Source organism: Mobula birostris, chromosome 3 (genome assembly GCF_030028105.1).
Source record: "Mobula birostris isolate sMobBir1 chromosome 3, sMobBir1.hap1, whole genome shotgun sequence".
Taxonomy (NCBI): Eukaryota; Metazoa; Chordata; class Chondrichthyes; order Myliobatiformes; family Myliobatidae; genus Mobula; species Mobula birostris.
The window spans coordinates 226,330,232-226,348,862 of record NC_092372.1 but is presented as its reverse complement, the minus strand read 5'-3'; the positions used below and the strand labels follow the sequence as shown (position 1 = coordinate 226,348,862).

The following is an 18,631-nucleotide window of genomic DNA, read 5'->3' as shown; positions in this document are numbered from 1 at the left end:
AAGCTGGGCGGCAATGTTAGCTGTGAGGAGGATGCTAAGAGGATGCAGGGTGACTTGGATAGGTTAGGTGAGCGGGCAAATTCACGGCAGATGCAATTTAATGTGGATAAATGAGAGATTATCCACTTTGGTGGCAAAAACAGGAAAACAGATTATTATTTGAATGGTGGCCAATTAGGAAAAGGGGAGGTGCAACGAGACCCGGGTGTCATTATACACCAGTCATTGAAAGTGGGCATGCAGGTACAGCAGGCGGTGAAAAAGGCGAATGGTATGCTGACATTCATAGCAAGAGGATTCGAGTACAGGAGCAGGGAGGTACTACTGCAGTTGTACAAGGCCTTGGTGAGACCACACCTGGAGTACTGTGTGCAGTTTTGGTCCCCTAATCTGAGGAAAGACATTCTTGCCATAGAGGGAGTACAAAGAAGGTTCACCAGATTGATTCCTGGGATGGCAGGACTTTCATATGAGGAAAGACTGGTTCGACTAGGCTTATCCTCGTTGGAATTTAGAAGATTGAGGGGGGTTCTTATTGAAACATATAAAATCCTAAAGGGATTGGACAGGCAGAATGCAGGAAGTTTGTTCCCGATGTTGGGGAAGTCCAGAACAAGGGGTCACAGTTTGAGGATAAAGGGGAAGCCTTTTAGGACCGAGATGAGAAAAAACTTCTTCACACAGACAGTGGTGAATCTGTGGAATTCTCTGCCACAGGAAACAGTTGAGGCCAGTTCATTGGCTATATTTAAGAGGGAGTTAGATATGGCGCTTGTGGCTAAAGGGATCGGGGGTATAGAGGGAAGGCTGATACAGGGTTCTGCGTTGGATGATCAGCCATGATCATACTGAATGGCGGTGCAGACTCGAAGGGCCGAATGGCCTACTCCTGCACCTATTTTCTATGTTTCTATGTAAAAGACATAAAAGTGAAATACATGGTTCCACAATCTGTCCAGAAGATGTTGACTGAAGGAGTGTTGTATGCAGGCACAATCTTGAACAAAAGTATAATTATTGTTTAATTTTCAGTAAGTGTTTCTTTTGAATATTGTGTCTCTAATGTTGCGTGCCTGGGATCTGCTCCAACTAAGTTTTACATAGTATATACTGTACCTGTATTTGTACATATTACAATAAACTTGACTTGACACATACTGCCCTCAGGACAGTTGTGCTGAGGCTGAGATTGTCAACTACCTCTCTGAACCATATGTCTGAAAAGAAGGTCTGGGTTTAATAGGTTAGGACTTTACTCCCTGGAGCGTAGGCACAAGTGTGGAGATTTGATATTGGTGTACAAAATAAGAGGCACCATGGAGATCGTGATCACGTGAAGCCAAGGGAGTAGACAGTGGATGATCGTATGAGTAGCTGGTGCAGATCGCAAGTGCTGGTTATGCAACCACTGACAACAAGCAGACAATCTCTGAAGAGTATTCATAATGGCTGGGGTCACCCGTCTCGTAAAGCCACTGCCCAAAAGGCCGCAATGACAAGCCACTTCTGTAGAAAAATTTGCCAAGAACAATCACAGTTACGGAAAGACCACGATCTCCCATGCCATATTACACTGTATATAGAGAATGATACAAAATTATGCGGGGTATAGATAGGGTAAATTCAAGCAGACTTTTTCCACTAAGGTTGGGTGAGACTGGAACTAGAGATCATAGGTTAAGGGTGAAAGGTTAAATATTTAAGGTGAACACAATGGGGAATTTCTTCAATCAGGAGGAAGTGTGAGTGGAATGAGCTACCAGTGAAAGTGGTGGATACGTGTTTGAATTTAACATTTAAGAGAAGTTTGGATAAGTACATGGATGGGAGGGCTATAGTCCAGGTGCAGGTCAATGTGACTAGTCAGAATAACAGCCTGGTATGGACTAGATGGGCTGAATGGCCTCTTTCTGTGATGTCATGCTGTGTCTCTCTAAAGGTTTCCAGAGGTCCCACTCGCGGTTCACCCAAAGCAGCTGAGTAACTGGGGTAGCACTGACCTACTGGGTGCCGACTGAGGCAGACATTAAGTGCTGCTGAAGGATCATTAATTCAGTGAAACCACACTCCATTCTGCTGAAAATTTGCACGTCTTCCAGTTCGAGGTGTCCAACTGCTGGAAGAAGCTGGAGCCAGTGAGCAACACTATCAAAGGCAACGTCCTCAAGACGGGTCACGAAGCAATTCCTTTCACTGTCTTCACATCTTTATTTTATTTCAGATATGGTTCTGCTACTGTTAGAGCCTGTAATCGACATTCTGGTGGTGAGATCTTGGACCGATCGGGTGATCTAGCGCTTTGGGGTTTCACAAGGCTGCAACCAAAGCAAGCAGCACAGAGGCAGAGGCCAGGAAGCCTCGAGCCACGTGCGACTCCATCTCTCGCCAATCAAAGCTCCAAGGAAGACTGAAATAATTGAGGTGGGTGTTCAGCACCGTCTACCAGCCCCTGGCTTGCTGCTGCCGGAAAAGGTGGCGGCATGTGGCCGGCTTTCGCTCGTTGCTCCCAAGGTTTTTGCATTTGAGTGATCTTTTTCTCCCACCATGCTGTCGGCGGATGGAGCCTGAGCAAGGTTTAATCACTGTGGATTGTAGATTTGGACTCCAGTTCCATTTTTATGATGTGTCCTAGTTCTGGTTGCTCTTTTTTTGTTACTCCTGCAGATAATGAACACTCATCTTACCTGTACTAAAATGTGCATTTTAATATGCAAATAATGAACACTGATCTCACCTGTACCAAAATATGCATTTTGCGTTTTATATCCTGTATTTTCAACTTTTTCTGTTGCTGTTTGCACGGTTTTTTGCACGTATGATATTTGATGTTTCTCGTTGAACGGATTGGTTCCATGGTTTTTCTTTGTTTCATGGCTGTCTGTGTGGAAGGGTTGTATACTGCATACATACTGTGATAACAAATGTACTTTGAACTGGAACATTCCAGGCTGAGTACACGCAATGGAGCTTTGCGCAAGTCTTTGTGGGGGAAGGACTGCATCTCAGACTGTGGCTGCTAACAGTCATCAAGGGCATATGCCCCATAGTGGACAGAGTTAACTATATCGATGCCAGACATTTGCAGCCTGCCTCACACACATCCTCGGACTGCCGGTCATTGAAACAAAGAACCCATTTCGCAATATATTTCAATGTGCTTGCAACAAATAAAGATCAACACACACAAAATACTGGAGGAACTCAGCTGGCTGGGCAGCATCTATGGAAAAGAGTAAACAGTTGATGTTTTGGGCCAAGACCCAAGCACAAGGTGGTAGGTGATAGGTGAAACTAGGAGAGGGGAAAGGGGGAGAATTAAAGATCTATAGTCTTTAAAAGTAAAAGCCCCACAAACACTGTAAGGTTTGCATGACTCAGAGATTGGTGCCCTTTATACAAAACAGAGCAAATGCATAGGAAAGGTAATACTATGAACATATAGAATGATCTGTAAAGAAAGTCCAAATAACCTTCACCAACATTTACAGATGCACCAGATAGTGCAGCCTGTCCAGGTACATCACAGCTTGGTATGTCAGCTGTTCCATCCAAGACAGCAAGAACCACAACTTAGTCCATCACTGAAATCAGATACCCCTCCATGGACTATGTCTACACTTCCCACTGGCTCAGGAAAGCACCAACATAATCAGGGACTCTCCTAATCCAGTCGCAGCAAAAAACCACCAAGAGGATCAACAGGGTGTCCTTCATCCCTATTTGTGACATTTACCAGGAGTCTTGTATACAAAGGACTTGAAGTATTGTTGAGGATCCCAACCACCAATCCCACAATCACTGACCCATTACCATCAGGAAGGAGGTACAAAAGCATCAGGACTAGGACTGTTAAACTAGGTAACAGCTTGTTCCCGCAGTCTGTGAGACTAATGAATACCCTGCCACCACCGAGGTCTCACCACTAGAACATGAACAATTTACCATACTGTTTACCTGCGCAATACATACATTTTGAATCACATTTTATTAACTTATTTGTGATAGTACTTTGTTTAATGTGCCATGTGTGCACCATAGTCCAAAGGAATTTTGTTTTGTTTGGTTCAATAAACTCGAACTTCATTCTCTCTTTCTCCCCCTCACCGGTCAAGTGGAAGATACAAAACTCTGAAAACAGAAACAGCCAGACACAAGGACAGCTTCTACTCCACTGTTATCAGAATCTCAGACAATAAAAGATAAAGTCTCGAACTTCTAATCTACCTGACTGTGGCCCTTGTCTACCGGCACTGCATTTTGCTGTTGCTGTAACACTATAGTCTGTTTTCTTTCGCACTCCATTGATGAACAATTGATCCTGGAAGGCAGGTAAGAATTTTACTGTATCTTGGCACATGTGGCAGAATCAGATTTATTATCACTAACCTATATGTGGTGAAATTTGTTGTTTTGCAGCAGCAGTACAAGGCAGAGACAAAATTACTGAGAATTACAAAGATAATAAATGATGCAAAAAAAGGAACAACATTCAGAAATCTAATCACAAACAAGAGAAAATGTGCAGATGCTGGAAATCCCAGCAACACACACAAAATGCTGGAGGAACTCAGCAGGCCAGGCAGCATCTATGGAAACGAATGAACAGTTGACGTTTCGGGCCGAAGCCTTTAGGCAGGACCGGTGAAAAAAAAAGCTGAGGAGTATATTTGAAAGGTGGGGGGGGAGGGGAGAGAGAAAAACGCTGGGTGTTAGGTGAAACCTGAAGGGGGTTGGATGAAGAGCTGGGAAGTTGATTAGTGAAAGAGACCGAAGACCATGGAAGAAAGAAAAGGGGGGAGGAGCAGCAGAGGAAGGCAATGGGCAGGCAAAGAGATAAGGTGAGAGAGGGAAAAGGGGATTGAAAATGGTGAAGGAGAGGGAGTGGAGGGGTGGGAACATTACTAAAAGTTTGAGAAATCGATGTTGGTGCCACTGGGTTGGAGGCTACCCAAATGGAATACAAGGTGCTGTTCCTCCAACCTAAGTTGCTTCACCACGACAGCAGAGGAGGCCATGAATGGACATAACGGAATTGGAAAAGGAATTAAAATGGGTGGCCACTGGGAGATCCTGCTTTTTCTGGCGGACGGAGCGTAGGTGCTCGGTGAAGCGGTCTCCCAATCTACACCAGGTCTCACCGATATACAGGAGGCTACATGGGAGCACCAGACACAATATATGACACCAACAGACTAACAGGTGAAGTGTTGCCTCACCTGGAAGGACTGTTTAGACCCATGAATAGTAGTGAGGGAAGTGAGGGGGCAGACGTAGCACATGTTCTGCTTGCAAGGATAAGTGCCAGGAGGGAGAGCACCCAGAGAAAACTCACACATCCCACAGGAAGGACATATACAGACTCCTTACAGAACGGCACCTGAATTGAACCTCGAACTCCGAGACTCCCCGACCTGTAATAGTGTCACGCAAACTGCTATGTAAGGCAGTATCCATCAATTGAGGACCCTCATCACCCAGGACACGCCCTCTTCTCATTGCTGCCATCAAGGAGGAAGTACAAGAGCCTGAAGACACACACTCAACGATTCAGGAACAGCTTCTTCCCCTCTGCCCTCCAATTTCTGAATGGACACTGAACCCATGAACACTACCTCACTACTTTCATTTTTATTTTTGCACTGCTTATTACGTTTACCTATTCATCATACATACTTACTGTAATTAAGATTTTTTTCCTCTAGTGTTGTGTATTACATTGTACTGCTCCCGCAAAAACAACAAATTTCAGGACATTGATGTTAAACCTGATTCTGGTCCTGGTACCACACTTCTCTGTAAGGCGACCAGCATAATCAAAGCCCCCACTCCACCCCCACCACCGGGCAAAACACTTAAAGCCTGAAAGCACGTACCACCAGGCTCAAGGACTGCTTCTGCTGAACGGTCTTATACAGGTACATTAAGATGGATCCGACTTCAGTCTACCTCATTATGAAAGTGCACTTGCACTGCACTGCACCTTCTCTGTAACACTTTATTCTGCATTCTGTTATTGTTTTTACCTTGCTCTGCCTCAATACGCTTGTGTTTTATTTATGATCTGTACGGGCAGTATGCAAGACAAGCTTTCACCGTATCGCGACATATCTGACAATACTAAACCAATTTTTACCAATGTCACTGCTCATCGGCCACACCTCATCTCCCTCCGTGTTTCCCTGCACCGGGCGCCCTCAGCCACCTCCCTCCCTCCCTCCACAGCGCGATCCCGATCCCGATCCCGTCCCCGCCTTCACCTTGAGCAGCGAGTCTCGCCACATGCTTCCACCGCCGAAACCCCGGACAACCCGCGCCGCTTGCCTCCGTCCCGGCCCTTCGCCTCCTAGCAACGATCCGCCCCTTCACCTCTACGTCACCTCGCTACCGAGTGCCAGCGTAGCCACGTGATACCGGTCTCGCCCCACTGCTTTATGGATATTGTAGTCCGATCCGCTTGCCGCCCGCGACATCTCCGCAATCGAGATCAGGTTCATTATTGCCGGCAAGTGTGACATTTGTTAACTTAGCAGCAGCAGTTCAATGAAATACATGATAATAAGAAAGAAAAACAATCACAGTAAGAATATATATATATATATATATATAAAAAGTAGATTTTAAATTGTGCAAAATCAAAAGTTACATATATTAATAGTAATATAAAATATGAACATATATTAACATAGAACGATCGCGGCTTGAAGATCCACAAAGCGGGGATGAAGTGTTTGGCGGGAGCAGGAGCAGCACAACGCGCAGGTGTCCAACCTGGTGAGACAAAGGAGGGGCTAGGCCCGGAGTCACCCCATTGTGCCCAGAACCTCCAAGTGTTGCAAACTAATCCCTCTAACATGAAGTCTAACAGGAGGCGGATCAGATGGCCTGCAGCTAACATGACTTCACTGTGGAAGCAGTTTGTTGAAGATGTCAACCAAATTCTGGAGGCAACGACGAAGGGAGGGGTTGATAGGAAGCTGCAAGCCATGACAACAATTATTGTTAGTATCGCAGCTGAACGGTTCGGAGAGGAGGAGAAGGAAGGCTCCAAAACACCTTACTCGAAGAACCAAAGAGCATCGAGGATCCAGGCAGGAGATGAAAGCGCTGAAGTCCCAATACAAGGAGGCAGGAGAAGAGGAGCGCATTGGCTTGGCCCAGCTGATGTGCATACTACGAAAGAAGATCAGGGTCCTCCGCCGGGCAGAGTGGGCCCGAAAACGTGCTGCCTTTAAATCGCCAATCCCTTCAAGTTCACCAAGGAGTTGCTGGGGGAGAAGCGCAGTGGGAAACTGGCCTGTTCACAGGAAGACATAGACCAACATCTGAAGAAGATATATAATGATCCTGAAAGAGAGCAGGAGTTGGGAGAGTGCGACACCCTAATAGACCCACCAGAACTGGATGTGCAGTTCAACATGTCAGAGCTGCAACTAAAGGAAGTCAGAGAGATCGTCCGCAAGGCAGGGGCAAGCTCGGCTCCAGGACCAAGCAACACCTCATACAAAGTGTACAAGAACTGCCCCAAACTCCTGCTGCGTCTGTGGAAGATCCTGAGAATCTTCTGGAGAAGGGGGAAGATCCCAGAACAGTGGAGAGTGGCTGAAGGGGTGTGGATCCCGAAGGAGGAAAATGCCACCCAGATAGATCAGTTTTGCATCATCTCCCTGCTGTGTGTCGAGGCGAAGATCTTCTTCAGTGCAGTTTCCAACCGGTTGTGCACCTACCTAGCAAAGAACACCTATAGTGATACATCAGTCCAGAAGGGTGGCATTTCAGGGATGCCGGGCTGTCTGGAGCACATCGGTGTGGTGACACAGCTCATCAGGGAGGTCAGAGAGAACGAGGGCAACTTGTAGTGTTGTGGCTCGACCCGGCAAATGCATATGGCTCCATTCCGCACAAGCTGGTGCAGCTCACACTGACCAAATATCACGTCCCCAGCGGAATCAGAGACCTTATCGCTGATTATTACAGCAACTTCAGGATGAGGGTTTCCTCAGGAGCAATTACATCAACCTGGCGCAAGGTGGAGATCGGCATCATCACAGGGTGCACTATCTCAGTGACAATGTTCTCCCTAGCCATGAACATGCTCACTAAGTCTGCTGAACCAGAGTGCAGAGGGCCCAGAATGAATTCAGCTCAACGGCAACCACCTATCAGGGCATTCATGGATGACCTCACAGTCATCACAGAATCAGTCCCAGGCTGCCGGAGGATTCTGCAAGGGCTCGAAAAGCTGGTGGAGTGGGCCCGGATGCGTTTCAAACCTGCCAAATCAAGATCGATGGTGCTGAGGAAAGGGAAGGTGGAGAACAAGTTCCGGTTCAGCATCGCAGGCACAGCCATCCCAACCATCACAGAAAAGCCAGTCGAGCTTAGGCAAGGTTTTTGACAGCTCTTTAAGGGACACGACATCCATTCAGGCAACCTGCACCGAGTTGGATGGCTGGCTGAAATCTGTGGACAAGTCTGACCTACCTGGGAAGTTTAAAGCCTGGGTGTATCAGCATGGCATTCTTCCCAGAATCCTGTGGCCCCTCCTCGTCTATGCAGTTCTGATCTCGACAGTCGAAACCTTAGAGAGGGGGGTTAGCAACCACCTCAGGAGATGGCTGGGGCTGCCAAAGAGCCTGAGCAGCATCGCACTCTATGGACACCACAACAAACTGCAACTGCCCTTCAAATCCTTGGAGGAAGAATTCAAGGTAACAAAAGCCAGAGAAGTGCTACAGTACAGGGACCCAAGTGACCCGAAGGTGGCTAGAGCAGGGATCCAAGTAAGTACTGGCAGGAAGTGGAGGGCAGAGGAAGCTGTTCAGGAGGCAGAGGCGAGGCTGCGTCACAGGAGGCTGGTGGGAATGGTCACACGAGGCCGAGCTGGGCTAGGATCCTTTCCAACTCCCCAACTGGACACCAGAGGGAAGGAAAGGCATCGTCTAGTTCAGGAGGAGGTGAGGGCAGTAGTGGAGGAGATGAGAGCCTGCAAGGCGGTGGGAATGAAGCAACAGGGAGCTTGGACAAGATGGGAGAATGCGGTTGAGAGAAAAGTGACCTGGGCTGATCTTTGGAAAGCCGAACCACACCGCATCCAATTCCTCATCCTGGCAATGTACAATGTGCTTCCAAGCCTATCAAACCTGCACACATGGACCAAGACAGAGTCATCTGCGTGTCCACTGTGCTCCAAGCGAGGAACCCTGGAGCACATCCTCAGCACCTGTGCAAGGGCACTTGGTGAGGGACGGTACAGGTGGAGGCATGATCAGGTCCTGAAGACCATCGCTGAAGCCGTCAGCGCAGGAGTTGAGTGGGCGAAGCGGTCCCAACCTCCAAGCAGACCATTGCCTTTGTCAGAGCTGAGGAGCAGCCAATACCTGCCAAAAGAACATCTGCAGGCATTCTAACCTCTGCAAGGGACTGGCAGCTGTTGGTGGACCTCGAACGGCAGCTGAAGTTCCCCAACCATATCACAGCCACCACCCTACAACCAGACATTGTCCTAGTGTCTGAGTCTACTAAGCAAGTGGTGCTGCTGGAGCTGACAGTCCCATGGGAAGATAGCTTGGAAGAGGCCTTTGAAATGTTGCCAGTATTTGCCAGTCTACCTTAGCTAATTCATGTCTCATACCTTCAAAGTTACCCTTCTTTAAGTTCAAAATAGAATTATAGAATAGTACAGCACATTACAGGCCCTTCAGCCCACAATGTTGTTCCGACCCTCAAACCCTGCCTCCTATATAACCCCCCACCTTAAATTCCTCCATATACCTGTCTAGTAGTCTCTTAAACTTCACTAGTGTATCTGCCTCCACCACTGACTCAGGCAGTGCATTCCACGCACCAACCACTCTCTGAGTAAAAAACCTTCCTCTAATATCCCCCTTGAACTTCCCACCCCTTACTTTAAAGCCATGTCCTCTTGTACTGAGCAGTGGTGCCCTGGGGAAGAGGCGCTGGCTGTCCACTCTATCTATTCCTCTTATTATCTTGTACACCTCTATCATGTCTCCTCTCATCCTCCTCCTCTCCAAAAAGTAAAGCCCTAGCTCCCTTAATCTCTGATCATAATGCATACTCTCTAAACCAGGCAGCATCCTGGTAAATCTCCTCTGTACCCTTTCCAATGCTTCCACATCCTTCCTATAGTGAGGCAACCAGAACTGGACACAGTACTCCAAGTGTGGCCTAACCAGAGTTTTATAGAGCTGCACCATTACATCGCGACTCTTAAATTCTATCCCTCGACTTATGAAAGCTAACACCCCATAAGCTCTCTTAACTACCCTATCTCCTGTGAGGTAACTTTCAGGGATCTGTGGACATGTACCCCCAGATCCCTCTACTCTTCCACACTACCAAGTATCCTGCCATTTACTTTGTACTCTGCCTTGGAGTTTGTCCTTCCAAAGTGTACCACCTCACACTTCTCCGGGTTGAACTCCATCTGCCACTTCTCAGCCCACTTCCGCATCCTATCAATGTCTCTCTGCAATCTTCAACAATCCTCTACACTATCTACAACACCACCAACTTTTCTGTTGTCTGCAAACTTGCCAACCCACCCTTCTACCCCAACATCCAGGTCGTTAATAAAAATCACGAAAAGTAGAGGTCCCAGAACAGATCCTTGTGGGACACCACTAGTCACAATCCTCCAATCTCAATGTACTCCCTCCACCACAACCCTCTGCCTTCTGCAGGCAAGCCAAATCTGAATCCACCTGGCCAAACTTCCCTGGATCCCATGCCTTCTGACTTTCTGAATAAGCCTACCCTGTGGAACCTTGTCAAGTGCCTTACTAAAATCCATATAGATCACATCCACTGCACTACCCTCATCTATATGCCTGGTCACCTCCTCAAAGGACTCTATCAGGCTTGTTAGACACGATCTGCCCTTCACAAAGCCATGCTGACTGTCCCTGATCAGACCATGATTCTCTAAATGCCCATAGATCCTATCTCTAAGAATCTTTTCCAAAAGCTTTCCCACCACAGACATAAGGCTCACTGGTCTATAATTATCCGGATTATCCCTACTACCTTTTTTGAACGAGGGGACAATATTCAGCTCCTTCCAATCCTCTGGTACCATTCCCGTGGACGACAAGGACATAAAGGTCCTAGCCAGAGGCTCAACAATCTCTTCCCTCACCTCGTGGAGTAGCCTGGGGAATATTCCGTCAGGCCCCGGGGACTTATCCATCCTAGTGTTTTTTAACAACTCCAAAACCTCCTCTCCCTTAATATCAACATGCTCCAGAACATCAACCTCACTCATATTGTCCTCACCATCATCAGTTCCCTCTCATTGGTGAATACCGAAGAGAAGTATTCATTGAGGACCTCGCTCACTTTCACAGCCTCCAGGCACATCTTCCCACCTTTATCTCTAATCGGTCCTACCTTCACTCCTGTCATCCTTTTTTCTTCACATAATTGAAGAATGCCTTGGGGTTTTCCTTTACCCTACTCGCCAAGGCCTTCTCATGCCCCCTTCTTGCTCTTCTCAGCCCCTTCTTAAGCTCCTTTCTTGCTACCCTATATTCCTCAATAGACCCATCTGATCCTTGCTTCCTAAACCTCATGTATGCTGCCTTCTTCCACCCGACTAGATTTCCACCTCACTTGTCACCCATGGTTCCTTCACCCTACCATTCTTTATCTTCCTCACCGGGACAAATTTATTCCTAACATCCTGCAAGAGATCTCTAAACATTGACCACATGTCCATAGTACATTTCTCTGCCAAAACATCATCCCAACTCACGCCCGCAAGTTCTAGCCTTATAGCCTCATAATTTGTCCTTCCCCAATTAAAAATTTTCCTGTCCTCTCTGATTCTATCCTTTTCCATGATAATGCTAAAGGCCAGGGAGCGGTGGTCACTGTCCCCCAGATGCTCACCCACTGAGAGATCTGTGACCTGACCTGGTTCATTACCTAGTACTAGATCTAGTATGGCATTCCCCCGGTCGGCCTGTCCACGTACTGTGACAGGAATCCGTCCTGGACACACTTAACAAACTCTGCCCCATCTAAACCCTTGGAACTAATCAGGTGCCAATCAATATTAGGGAAGTTAAAGTCACCCATGATAACAACACTGTTATTTTTGCACCTTTCCAAAATCTGCCTCCCAATCTGCTCCTGTGTATCTCTGCTGCTACCAGGGGGTCTATAGAATACCCCCAATAGAATAACTGCTCTCTTCCTGTTCCTGACTTCCACCCATACTGACTCAAAAGAGGATCCTGCTACATTACCCACCCTTTCTGTAGCTGTAATGCCACCCCTCCTCCCCTTTTTCCGCCCTCTCTATCCCTTTCAAAGCACTGAAATCCAGGAATATTGAGAATCCATTCCTGCCCTGGTGCCAGCCAAGTCTCTGTAATGGCCACTACGTCATAATTCCATGTATGTATCCAAGCTCTCAGTTCATCACCTTTGTTCCTGATGCTTCTTGCATTGAGGTACACACATTTCAGCCCTTCTACCTTACTGTCTTTACACCGTTTATTCTGCTTCTCTTTCCTCAAAGCCTCTCTATATGTTAGATCTGGCTTTACTCCATGCACTTCTTTCACTGCTCTATCGCTCTGGGTCCCATCCCCCTTGCAAATTAGTTTAAACCCTCCCGAACCATGCTAACCTACCTGCAAGGATATTGCTCCCCCTTGAGTTCAGGTGCCACCCATCCAATCTGTACAGGTTCCACCTTCCCCAGAAGAGATCCCAATGAATTAAAAATCTAAAACCCTGCTCCCTGCACCAACTCCTCAGCCACACATTCAACTGCCATCGTCTCCAATTCTTACCATCACTGTCACGTAGCACTGGCAGCAATCCTGAGAACGTCACCCTTGAGGTCCTATTCTTCAGCCTTCTCCCTAGTTCCCGAAACTCTCACTTCAGGATCTCATCCCTCTTCCTGCCTATGTCGTTGGTCCCAACATGTATCACGACTTCTGGTTGCTTTCCCTCTCGTACCAGGATGTCGTGCATCCGGTCAGAGACATCCCGGACCCTGGCACCTGGGAGGCAACAAACCATGCAGGTGTCCTTCTCACGTCCACAAAATCTCCTGTCTGCCCCCCTGACTATAGAGTCTCCAATGACGACAGCTCTCCTCTTCTCCGTCCCACCCTTCTGCACCACAGGATCAGACTCAGTGCTGGAGGCCCTGCCACCATGGCTCACACCTGGTCGGTCATCCCCGCCAACAGTATCCAGGATGGTAAACTTATTATTCAGGGGAATGGCTACAGGGGTGCTCTGCACTACCTGTCTGCATACCTTCACTTTCCCCCCTCTGACTGTCACCCAACAACCTGCTTCCGGCAGCCTAGGTGTGAGTACCTCCCTGTAGCTCTCATCTATGACTGCCTCATTCTCCCTTATGAGTCGAAGGTCATCCAGCTGCTGCTCCAGATTCCTTACACGGTCTTCCAGATTGCCCAGCCGTATGCACTTCTGGCAGATGTGACTCTGAGGGAGAGGGGAATTCCCCCAAGACTGCCACATCTCACATGAGAGGCACATTACCGTTTCAGGAGACATTGTAAAAACTAACTACGAGCTAGCTTGTCCTCCGCCTCTTCTCGTCGAAGCCTCTTGAGTCAAAGCCTCAAAGCTCCACTCCTTCACTGGCCCACTCACTCACTGGCCGCTTTTCAGATTGAAAAGGTCAGGGTGTCGGGACTGAAGGAGAAGAACGGGCTAGGGTTCAGATTGAAAAGGTCAGGGTGTTGGGCTGAAGGAGAACAATGCGCTGGGGTTCAGATTGAAACGGTCAGGGTGTCAGGGCTGAAGGAGAGGGACGGACTGGTATCAGATTGCTGCCTCACAAGGTTTTCTTATCTCTGCACTGAAATGAGGCTGTGGCCTGCAACTAACAGGCTCCTGGACTGGCTGTAGTGATGACTGGCTTCATGGCTGTGGACTCACTTTCGTGAACTTCAATTCTGAATGTTATTCGCTTTCCTTTATTGTTTGCGTGATTTGGTTGTTTTTCTTCATAATGGGTGTTCGGCAGGCTTTTTTAAAAACTAGTCTAATGTGTTTCTAGTTTTGTGGCTGCCTGAAAGGAGATGAATCTTAAGATTGTATATTGTATACATACTTTGATAATAAACATACTTGGAACTTGTTATAGTGCCACGCTAACCTTTAAGCTCTGTGTCAATCCACCCCATGTACCTAGCTTCAGTGAGAATCTCATTGAAGTTTACAGTATCTGCCGTAACTTTCATTTTCAACCACTTATCCTGAGTTTCATAGACAGACTGCAATTCAGAACCATCTATCAAACAAAATATACATTAAAACATGCAGTGAAATACGTCACAGACAGCAACACACAAGAGTGTGCTGGGAGAAGCCCGCAAATCAAATTCAGATCAATTGTTAATTGGCATTCAACCATAAATACTCAGGAATACAGCCAAACTACAGTCCTGTGCAAAGTCTTATTCACAGATATATAGCTAGGACACCTAAGACTTTTGCGTAATATTGTAGTAATATTTATGTATCACACTGTACTGCTGCCACAAAAAAAAACAAAAGCCAATTTCAAGACATACGTGAGTGATGATAAACCCGATTCTGATCTGGGTTTCACCTACAATTCGCCTACCGACACAGCCGATCGACAGATGACGCAATAGCGACTGCTGTACATACCGTCCTTACGCATCTGGAGAAGAAGGATGCATGTGAGAGAATGCTGTTCTTGGACTACAGTCCAGCATTCAACACCATAGTTCCATCCAGGCTCAACAAGAAGCTAAAAGACCTCGGCCTTCACCCTGTCCGGACTTCCTGTCAGATCACCAGCGGGTTGTATGAGTGGGCTCCCACACCTCTGCCCCTCTGACTCTCAATACAGGAGCCCCCCAGGGCTGAGTACTGAGTCTCCTCCTTTACTCTCTGTATACCCATGACTGTATCACCACCCACAGCTCCAATCTGCTGATTAAATTTGCCGACGAAACTACATCAATTGGCCTAATCTCAAACAATAACGAGGTGACCTACAGGGAAGAAGTCATCTCTCTGACACAGTGGTGTCAAGAAAACAACCTCTCCCTCAATATCGCAAAAACAAAGGAGCTGATTGTGGGCTACAGGAGAAATGGAGACGGGCTAACCCCTGTAGACATGAATTGATCTGGGTTGAGAGGGTAAACAGCTTCAATTTCCTCGGCATCCACATCACTGAGGATCTCACGTGGTCTGTACACACCAACTGTGTGGTGAAAAAGGCACAACAGAGCCTCTTTCACCTCGGACGGTTGAGGAAGTTTGGTATGGGCCCCCAGATCCTAAGAACTTTCTACAGGGCACAATTGAGAGCATCCTGACTGACTGCATCACTGCCTGGTGTGGGAACTGTACCTCCCTTAATCACAGGACTCTGCAGAGAGTGGTGCGGACAACCCAGCACATCTGTAGATGTGAACTTCCCATGTTTCAGGACATTTACAAGGATAGGTGTGTAAAAAGGGCCTGCAGGATCATTGGGGACCCGAGTCACCCCAACCACAAACTGTTCCAGTTGCTACCATCTGGGAAACGGTACCGCAGCATAAAAGCCAGGACCAACAGGCTCCAGGACAGCTTCTTCCACCAGGCCATCAGACTGATGAACTCACGCTGATCTGAATGTATTCTATATTACATTGACTGTTCTATTTATTATAAATTACTATGATTGCAGATTGCACATTTAGGTGGGGACGTAACAAAGATTTTTACTCCTCATGTATGAAGGATGTAAGAAATGAAGTCAATTCAGTTCAATTCGATTCTCTGTTGTGGACTGAGAGTGGGAAGGGGGCAGGGAGAGGGAATCATGGTTGGGAAAAGGGGAAGCAGGGGGGAAGTGGGAAGCACTAGAGTGACATTCCATAATGATCAATAAACCAACTGATCGCAATGGAGCGACCTTGCCTGGTGGCTGAGGGCTGGGTCACATCTGGAACCACACCATCCCCTCCCCCTCCCCCCCTCCGTCCCTGGCACTCCTTCTCTGCCACCTGCCCCACACCCCTTCCCGCGGCGCCTCACCCTCACCGTTCCCAACATCCTTTGCTCCTGCCCGATTTACAAACTCACTCTCCACTCCACGTCAACAAATTTGACGACACGTGCTGGTGATAATAAATCTGACTCTCATTCTTCTGACAAATACGTTACTGTGCAAAAGTCTTGGGCACCTTAGCTATACATACATATCTAGCTACAAAAAAAGGTGATTTCTTAATAAATCTCAGAACTTGAAATGAATTGGCTTACTATTGTCTCATATACCACGATACAGTGAAAAACTTCTCCTGCACACTGTTCGTACAGATCAGATCATTACACAGTGCATTGAGGTGGAACAAGATAAAACAATAACAGAATGATTAAAGCGGTCTAAACTAGTTTCTGTAATGTGGTGAGCTGGGTCCACAACTCTCTGCAGTTTCTTGCGGTCACTTGCCGTGCAGTGGCCCCTGACCGAAATGCCATGCGTCCAGACAGGATGAATTCTAAATGCATCAATGAAAATTGGGGAGGGTCAACGGAGACAAGCTGAATTTCTTCCGCCTCTTGAAGAAGTAGCAATGGTGAGCTTTCTTGACCATGATGTTGACTTCAGAACGGGCTGGTCTGGATTCAGAACTGTCTTACGCATAGAAGACAGAGGGCAGTGGTCGAAGGGACTTATTCGGGCTGCAGGTCTGTAACTAGTGGTGTTCTGCAGGGACCTCTGCTGTTTGTGATGTGAATGATCTGGAAGAAAACGTAGATGGGTGGGTTAGTAAATTTGCAGATGACACAAAGATTGGTGAAGCTGTGGAAAGTGTAGAAGAATACAGTGTGATATAGATCAGCTGCAGATATAGGCAGAGAAATGGTAGATGGAGCTTAACACAGTCAAATGTGAAGAGTTGCACCTTGGTAGGTCAAATGCAAAGAGACAGTACACTGTGAAGGGCAAGATCCTTAACAGTGTTGATGAACAGAGGGATCTTGGGGTCCAAGTTCAAAGCTCTCTGAGAGTGGCGACACAGGGTGATAGGGTGGTAAGAAGGTGTATGGCATGCTTGTCTGTATTACTCAAGGCATTGAGTTCAAAGGTCAGGAAGTTATGTTTCAGCTTTATAAATCTCTAGTTAGGCCACATCTGGAGTGTTGTGTACAGTTTTGGTCACCCTACTACAGCAGACATCCCACCTCTCCCGGAAGTTCCGGGAGTCTCCCGCATATGAATAGTTGCTCCCTGATGACCGCAAATTATATACAATATCACGGAAATCAATTTTTTTGAGAACGAGCGAGCGAGAGAAAGCAAGAGACAGCACGAGAGAGAGAGAACAAGAGAGAAAACGAGAGAGCGCGCCATAGCAGAGTGTTCCAAAGAAATATAAAACATACTTCGCCCCAGACTAACCTAAAGTGTACCCCTGACCTAATAGGGGTCAAAAATAATGACAGTGTTGCTCGCTGCACTGTTTGCAACAGTGACTTTTCTATTGCCCATGGTGGGTTGGGACTGCAAAAGACATGTTGAGGTGAGTTTAACAGGTGTCATTCGTTCATCAGCATAGCTAACGTTATTTAAACTAGCTGGCCATGAGGGTGAGGGGTTTGAGAGTCGGACAGCAGGGTGAGAGGTTTGAGAGTCGGGCAGGAGGGTGAGAGGTCTGAGAGTCGGACAGGAGGATGAGGGGTCTGAGAGTTGGGCGGGAGGGTGAGGGGTTTGAGAGTCAGGCAGGAGGGTGAGGGGTCTGAGAGTCGGGCAGGAGGGTGAGGGGTTTGAGAGTTGGGAAGGAGGGTGAGGGGTTTCAGAGTCAGGCAGGAGGGTGAGGGGTTTGAGAGTTGGGCAGGAGGGTGAGGGGTCTGAGAGTCGGGCAGGAGGGTGAGGGGTTTGAGAATTGGGCAGGATGGTGAGGGGTTTGAGAGTCGGTCAGGACGGTGAGGGGTTTGAGAGTCGGGCATGACGGTGAGGGGTCTGAGAGTCGGACAGGAGGGTGAGGGGTCTGAGAGTCGGGCAGGAGGGTGAGGGGTTTGAGAGTCGGGCAGGAGGGTGAGGGGTTTGAGAGTCAAGCAGGAGGGAGAGGGGTTTGAGAGTCGGGCAGGAGCGTGAGGGGTTTCAGAGTCAGGTAGGAGGGTGAGGGGTTTGAGAGTCAGGCAGGAGGGTGAGGGGATTGAGAGTTGGGCAGGACGGTGAGGGGTTTGAGAGTCGGGCAGGAGGGTGAGGGGTTTGGGAGTCGGGCAGGAGGGTGAGGGGTTTGAGAGTCGGGCAGGAGGGTGAGGGGTTTGAGTCAGGCAGGAGGGTGAGGGGTTTGAGAGTCGGACAGGACGGTGAGGGGTTTGAGAGTCGGCAGGAGGGTGAGGTGTTTGAAAGTCGGGCAGGACGGTGAGGGGTTTGAGAGTCGGGCAGGAGGGTGAGAGGTTTGAGAGTCGGGCAGGAGGGTGAGGGGTTTGAGAGTCGGGCAGGAGGGTGAGGGGTTTGAGAGTCAGGCAGGAGGGTGAGGGGTTTCAGAGTCGGGCAGGAGGGTGAGGGGTTTCAGAGTCGGGCAGGAGGGTGAGGGGTTTGAGAGTCGGGTAGGAGGGTGAGGGGTTTGAGAGTCGG

General features: G+C 48.0%; 1 protein-coding gene across 1 annotated transcript in view; it reads right to left on the bottom strand.

The window, feature by feature from the left end:
* adck5 (aarF domain containing kinase 5) overlaps positions 1-6,340 on the bottom strand; it is a 129,448-nt gene extending 123,108 nt beyond the window's left edge. The window contains exon 1 of the mRNA XM_072254263.1: positions 6,258-6,340. Within this exon, the coding sequence (XP_072110364.1) occupies positions 6,258-6,281 (24 nt within the window). The 5' untranslated portion in view covers positions 6,282-6,340. The remainder of the gene's footprint in view (positions 1-6,257) is intronic.
* Between the last annotated feature and the right edge of the window lie 12,291 nt (positions 6,341-18,631).